Source organism: Panthera pardus, unplaced genomic scaffold (assembly GCF_024362965.1).
Source record: "Panthera pardus isolate Hobbes unplaced genomic scaffold, ASM2436296v1 HiC_scaffold_8, whole genome shotgun sequence".
Classification (NCBI taxonomy): domain Eukaryota; kingdom Metazoa; phylum Chordata; class Mammalia; order Carnivora; family Felidae; genus Panthera; species Panthera pardus.
Window position 1 is genome coordinate 16361688 of NW_026527013.1, and position 7352 is coordinate 16369039.

The window sequence follows — 7352 nt, forward strand, 5'->3', positions numbered from 1 at the left end:
CAAGCTGAAGCTCCCTCCCCTGACTATTCTCCCAGCCTGAGTTAGGATGAGCTGGAGGGAGAGGTGGCGGCCGAGAGGCAGAGGGACAGCCGCAGCCTGCTGGGCATTAAAACGGGGGAGGAAGCCGCCCGTTCTCCGCTCCCCTCCCCTCCACTTTGTGGCTTTCAGTAGGCCTTCCGTGGCCTGAGCCTTGTGCTGGGGACACGGAGGAGTCAAATCTGGATTCTGACCTACAGCTGGATCACTGTTCTACAAGAAGACACGAGTCTACAGGCAGACACGAGTCACGGAGCAGCGAGGGGGCAGAGAAATTGCAGAGGACCTGCTGTGGGCACTGAGAGCTCAGTCCGCCAGGCAGGAACCCTGACTCTGCCCTCAGGGTCCAGCCTTACGGGCTTCTCATACAGCAGGTTCAGGTTGTGGCAAAGGTCATTAGACCCATACAGGCCAGGGCCCTCCTGTGTGGCCCAGGCAACAGAGGCCCAGAGGAGCAGGGGCCACTTGAAGTCAAACAGAGAACCAGCTGGTAAAGCCTCGGGGGTCCGGGCCTGAGCTCCATCTGCCCTGCCAGCTGCTCCCTGGCCTCTGCCCCGGGGCCTCCGCTGCTCTTTTATGGACAGGCATGGCTGCTGGCAGATAATGTCTGGTCCCAGTGGGCACCTGCTCCAGTCTCTAGGCAGGGGGCAGGGCTGGACAATCAGAGTTCACTACGGTGCTTCAGGGCAATGACAGGGTGTGTTCCAGCCACCAAAGTCAAGGAAAGTATCACAGAAAAGAACACACTCGCCTGCGGGGCCCAGACAGAGCTGCACCTTTACCCCAGCCTCACTCTGCGTCCTGGCAGCCCAGCTTGAGCCCGGACAGAACATTCTAGGCCATCCATCACCCCAGTATCGTCCCTATACACTCCCACCTTCTGCGAGAGCCACCCCAAACCTAGAGATGGAGGCAGACCCGGGGGGGGGGGGGCTCTGCGCTTTTCAATAGAGACGGTCTGGAGTCCCCCCATCAAACCCCCGTCTGGCTTGCTCACCTCCCACTCGAGCGCACCCAGGAAGGAGGAGGCTTGTGGAAGAAAAGTGTTTAATTGAGCACCTCATCTCTGCCCCACTTTGCGGGGCTGGGAGAGCTACACCTGCAGCATTCTGGGCTCAGAGGGGGAGGACGGCACCCCCCGGGGACGGCACGAGGGTGTCAGAGGGCAACAAGGAGGCTGAGGGGCAGCGCTAGCACCAGGAGCAGGGCCCTGGACGGGGCTGGCAGGGCCTGCCCATTGACGCGTTCCCAGATCCAGTGACGGTAGGAGGTGACCTGTAGGTAGATGGGCGGGGCCTTGCTCTTTTCGCAACCTGGGCCCCAGCTCACCAGTCCCACCAGGTACCACGTGGTGTCCACAGGACAGACCAGGGGCTCACCGCTTATCTCCTGTGGGGAGGGGTGGCGGAACGAAAAGGGTCAGGGGGGCCAGGTGTGGCTGGAGGGAGACCTGCCCCAGCTCAAGGACAAGCAGGGACCTCACAGCACATCTCTCCCACAGCCCCCCATCACCCTGCCCAGGGGGTGCCCTCGAGATCCAGACTCAGGAGACCCTCCCTCAGAGGGGTTCATCTCCCCTCTCTCATGCCAGGTCCCGACCCCCCGTCTTCCCACTGCCCCCCCTTCTCTCTCACCCCTCCCTCCGTGCTCCTGTCCCTTCCCCTTCCAGCCCCGCTGCCCTGCACCCCAGCACCCCTCCTGGCCGTGCACCCTTGGAGGTGAGGGAGCACGAAGAGGAGCACTCACATAGCAGAAGTGTTCCCTGTCGGAGTCCTCGGCACAAACCATCTGGGAGTCCACGATCTGGACCATAGAGGGGACTTTGGAAAACTTGTGGTAGAACTGGTTGCATTTTTTGTTGTTCAGGATGGTGACTTCCTTCTCCTGAATGGTCCGGAACTGGGGCCACATGCCTGTGGGGCAGGCCCCCCACAGCTCAGGCTTGGTGCTCTCACTGCTGCAAGCCTGGCGGCCCTCCTCCCTGCTCCTGGCCGCTCCTCCAACCTCTCAAACGGCCCCCCATGGACAGCTTGGAACAGGCTGCCCTCAGTCTGTCCTTGCTGGGTCTGCTCTCACCCCTACAGAGTCCAGTCCACGGGGTCCGTTCCTGCCTCAGCAGCTTGGCTTCTGACCCTTCTGCTCCCAAGGCCTGCCCGGCCCCACTCCGGTCCAACTCCCTGCTTTGCTCAAGCCCTCCCCAAAGGCCTCTTCTGCCCTCACTAGCCCAGACCCCCCTCTGTGGGCCCCAGGCACTGTGTGCTTCTCTCTCTCCTCCTCCTCCCCCTCCTCCCTCTCACCAGTGTGTCTTTGTCTCTAGCCAGGAGCCCCTGGGGGACAGACTTCCAACCATCCCCAGCCGTTCCCCAGACAGGCCACGGCAGGAAAGACAAACAGCCACAGCCACCCCCACCCCCAGGGTGGAGCTGCTCTTTTTAGGCAAGTTGGCTCGGTGAAGCCACAGGCAAGAGCACCTCTCTTGTGAAAAAGAGGAGCTCCCTAAATGGACTGGGCACTCGTCAGACTCCTAAAGAAATGCCCCCTGGGGGGGCCTGGGACAACAGCCTGCTCTTCGGGCCTTGCTCCATCCCTTGGGGTGACAAAGGGATTGAGGCCCACTGGGGGCAGGAGGCAGCCACACGTGGATTCTGAGTGACTCCCAGCCTTTGGGTGCGGACTGCCCTTAACCAACCATGTGAGGCGTCGGGGGATCTTTTTACAGAACCTCGTTCATGGCACTTCAAGACGTCCTGCTTCAAGTCCTGATGTCCTACGACTGCGTGCAGTCAGCAAGATATTACTCTCCACTCCCTCTGCCTTCAAGGAAGTCCTGTTTACATGCCCCGGCCTGGGGCGGGGGGTTCATGGGCACTCTGGGGCCTCTAAGGCCTGAACGGCTACAGCGCACTCACTGCCGAGACCCCCAAGGGGAAGGAGATGAGAGCCGGACAAGAAGATGTCTCAGACTCGGGCCTGCACCTGGGTCCTCTCCCACACGCTCCCCACCCAAGCAGTCTGGGGAGGCTCTGACTCACCATCAACCCTGGGGAGTCCCCAGCCTGTCACAGTGCAGACAGAGTGATCCTTCACCTGGAAGTCCAAGTTAGGCAGGCAGATGGGCCAGACGTACGTGTTGTACTTGAGTGCCCATGCAAGCTTGACAAGGGCAATGTTGTTGGCCTGGCCCACCCAGGACCAGTACCGATGAGACTGGTACCTCTCGTTCACGATGACCTGGAGTGCCGGCACGTCGGCGGTAGTCTGAGATATCTGGTCAATCCTTGGGCTCCCCGCCCGCACTGAATAGATAAAATCATTCCTGGGAGAACCACGATGGGGGTCTGTCATCAGCTCCAGGAACCCCACCCCCTCCCCCACCCCACTGTTGTACTCTGAGCAAACCCAGGCAGGCCACCCACCTGCTTCAAGCCCCCCAGGCCTTTCTCTCATGACAGATGTGGACAGGGCCCTGCGCACAGACCGTGTGGTCCAGCTTTCACAACCCTTGACTTTGTGGAGAGGAAAACCGAGGCTCAGAGGAGCCCAGCAAACAGCTCAAGGCTACACAGTTAGCAAGTGGCAGAGCTGGGATGTGGACCATTTTTCTCTGGTTCCAAACTCTGGACTCTCTGTCTGGCAGCCCGTGCTGGGCCCTGGAAGTGACAGGGGCCCAACACACTCATCAAGGCAAGCATCCGTGGCCTCGCCCTCCAGCCTCCTTTCCCGGCATGCCCCTGAAGTCTTCACCTCGGCCTTCAGGCGTGGAGCATGCTTTTCCGTGGTTAGCCCTCGAAGCCAGCATGGATGTTGCATCCGGGCTGCTGCCTTGGCCCCCTGGAACATGTGCAGCCCCCTCTCTTGTCCCCACACTGCCCAGACTCCCCTGTCTTCTCATCTGTGTTCCCTGGCACCCCAAGAGGAGTGTTGTGTCCCCTCCCTGCCCCCAGCACCCAGGCCGGGGCCTGGCTCCGGAGGAACGTCAAAGGCTTTGAGTCGAACAGAGGAAGGAATGAGTAAGTAAAGCAAAGGGTGTGAAACAAAAGAATTGGGAGCTCCTTTCTGTGGACAGGAGGAAGGAGGCCTGCCCTCCGGCTTCCAAGCCCCCCCGTCCTATCTGTGGCATGAAGGCTCAGGACTGGGGAGCCAGGTGAGGGGAGCAAGCACCCGGCTTGAACCCAGAAGGAATCTGCAGGACTCAGCCTCCACCTGCTAAGAGCTGAAGTGGGACTGAGGCTGGGCCCGTGGGGTTCTGCAGAGGCCACAGTTGCTGCCGAGGGACCAGCTGCCAGGAATGACTGGGCCCCAGTGGCTCCAGACGCTTTTCTACCCACCAACCTAGGTCCCGACTCACCGGATCAGGCAGTGGGCCACGGTCAGCACCCACTGGGAGGCAATGAGGGTGCCTGCACAGATATGTGTGCCATTGGCCCGCACACTGACCATCCACGGCCACCGTCGAGCCATGGCCTCTGGGTCCCTGAGGGTGGGGTCTTCCTCGAAGGAGGAGCCGCAGGCTGAGGAGGAAGGTGAGAGTTTGATGCAGGATGGGACCTTCCAGCCCCATCGCAAGTCGCCTTCCCACCCCTCCCCTCAGCCTGATTTCCCGCCTCTCGGGCTGCTGGCCCACGCTCATGCGGTGGTTCTCTTTCCCCACTGGTCACCCTGTTATGATGCTGTCCACGTGAGGACTGAGGTCTGCAGTCTCCAAAGGGCCTCAGTGCACCCCAAGCAATCCCTCTCTCTGGTCCCAGGCCCCAGGGCATTCCCAGCCACCAGCCTGGTGCAGCACTGGCCCCTTTGTCCTGGCCGAGAAGCCCCTGAGCTCTGGCCAGAATCCCCAGAAACTCATCCATGTTTCCATCTGGCGCCCCCTACTTTGGCCAAGGCAGACCCCTCTCCCTCCTCTGGGAACCCCTCCTGTGACTCAGTGAGGAAAACAAACCAGACGACCCAAGAGAAAAAGGAGCCACGTGCATGAACAGACACATCCCGAGGAGGGAACCCCAGCAGCCAGCCAACACAGAAGCTGTTCAGCCCTGTGAGTCCTCAGGGAAACGCCGACTTGCATCACAGTGAGGTTCCGCTCCACCCCACCTGCCAGGCCAACTCCAGGGTCCCTGACACCATGTATTGGTGAGGATTACCGCCCCGGACCGCCCACTCCCCGCTGGAGCGAGTGCCAGCGCGTGCAGCCACTTTGGAAAAAGTTTTCAAACTGAAGACGCACATCTCCGACCTCACAGCAGCCCCCCTCCAGGGTTTTTCCAGGGAGATTCGTGGATTGTGAGATGAGGGTGCATGGGCCAGGACCAGCGTTGGCCAAGGCTAACATAGGAGAGGGGAGGTCTGCACGCACTGGGTCCTGTGTGAGAGCCTTTCTGTGGCAGCTAAACTGTGCGCAGGGAGTTCCAGGATAAGGAGTGATTCCGCGGGTCTCTGTTCAACATGCTGGAGAGCCACTGCTGCAAGGCTCCCACCCCAAGGCTCCCTGAAACCTATCCTGGAGATCCCCTAAGTCCTTGGCTGGAAGCCTGGGTCAGTTCAGGGACGTAGGGACATGCAGCCCGCCGCAGGCTCCGCCAACTTTCCTGGCCTCCTACCTCACCAGGATGGGGGCCCGGCCCACGGTAGATGCTCAATGAACCCTTGGAAAAGGAACGTCTCTTCCCACTCCTCCCTGCCCCTTCCTCCTCCGCGCCCTCCGTCCCTAGGGGTCAGAGGTCCTCAAGACTGCCCCGCACCCTCCTCCCCCCCCCCCCCCCCCCGGGAGTCCATGGTACTCACTGGGAAATAAGCTGATGCCTTCTTTAGAAACAGGGCTGGTCTGGAGGGTCAAGGGCGGCGACAGGACGGTGGGGGCCTGGCGAGGAAGGCGAGGCCCGCCTGAGGGGCAGGTGGCAGTGGGTGCACAGGGGACGCCAGGGGCGGCCAGAGCAGGCTTGGAGGGTGTCCCGGGAGTCTGGTCCGCCAGGCGGCCTGCGGAAGGACGCAGAGGGGTCAGACGAGGCCCGGGGAGGGTCCGGGGGAGGGGGGCGGGGAGCGGGACGGGGCTCACCAGCGGGCCTCAGCAGCAGCAGCACCAGCAGCAGCAGCAGCACAACGGCAGAGGCCCTGCGGCCCTGGGGGCCCTGCCTGCGGGCCCGCGTCCTGCACTGAGGCTCCATGGGGAGTAGCCGCTTCTGCGCCGCGGTGCTCCTCTCGCGACGGCGCCCCCAGTCGGCATCCCGCGCAGGCGTCTGCTGCGTGGGGAATGAGGGCGCCCCCCAGTGGCCACCCGCGGTGGCGCTCCCCGTGTCCGCCCGGCCCGCGGGCGCCCCCTACTGATTGGCCTCCCTTCCACCCGCACTGTGTCAGGGCCCCAGGGCGCGGGCTGCCTCTGGCGCCCCGGGGCCACGCGCTTTCTGGACTCCCTCGGGCTACCCGCAGCCAGTTCCTGCACCTCCTCCCTCCTGCAGCCCACTTGCCCTGCTGGGGCCTGCTTCCACCCTTCCACTGGTGACATGAGACCCGGCCCCTGGGGCTGGCCTCCAGGGTCTTCAAGTGACCCGCCTGCCCCTTAGCCTGCTGACTACTGTAGGGCTTTGCCCCCGGGGCACTGCAATTGATCAGATGGAAAGGTTTTCAGGAATGATTTTTTGAAGATTAAAATTTTAAGCAGCGACCCCCCCCCCCCCCCCCGACCATTCAGCAAATGCTCTTCTCTTATAGATCCATCCACTTCGGAAAGACGGCACAGGAGGTAGGTGAGGTTTCTCCTCAGAGGAAGAGTGATGGTAACCAGCAGAGCCTCTGGGAGCAGAAGGCCCCTTGAAGGTGGGTTGGAATTTGGGGAACATTTTTTTTTTTAATTTTTTTTTAACGTTTATTTATTTTTGAGACAGAGAGAGACAGAGCATGAACAAGGGAGGGGCAGAGAGAGAGGGAGACACAGAATCTGAAACAGGCTCCAGGCTCAGAGCTGTCAGCACAGAGCCCGACGCGGGGCTCGAACTCACTGGACCGTGAGATCATGACCTGAGCCGAAGTCAGACGCCCAACCGACCAAGCCACCCAGGCGCCCCTGGGGAACATTTTGATGGCTCTGTGACACAGACAGATAACACAATTAAAAAGTGTCGTGATGAAATCCTATCGGGGGCTTAAAACTGTTGGGAAATTCTAGGTGACAGTGAAAGCAAGTCAGGACATTCTAACTTTTGCCAGGACCCGCTGTCTTGGGTGACACTCAGGCTGCCCGTTCAGTGCCCCAATCTCTGCGAAGACAGCAAATCACACCCGCTACGCTTTTGGAGCCCAAAGGGCAAGGGCTCTGAACCTGA

At 61.3% G+C, this 7352-nt stretch overlaps 1 protein-coding gene across 1 annotated transcript; it reads right to left on the reverse strand.

The window, feature by feature from the left end:
• Positions 1-1072: 1072 nt before the first annotated feature.
• On the reverse strand, positions 1073-6535 carry PRSS50 (serine protease 50). The gene is made up of 7 exons (XM_019417237.2): positions 6380-6535; positions 6089-6272; positions 5818-6009; positions 4385-4547; positions 3069-3352; positions 1783-1949; positions 1073-1425 (listed from the first exon to the last, which is right to left on the reverse strand). Exons 1-7 carry the CDS (start codon positions 6533-6535, stop codon positions 1195-1197), a joined length of 1377 nt encoding a protein of 458 aa, XP_019272782.2. The 3' UTR covers positions 1073-1194.
• Between the last annotated feature and the right edge of the window lie 817 nt (positions 6536-7352).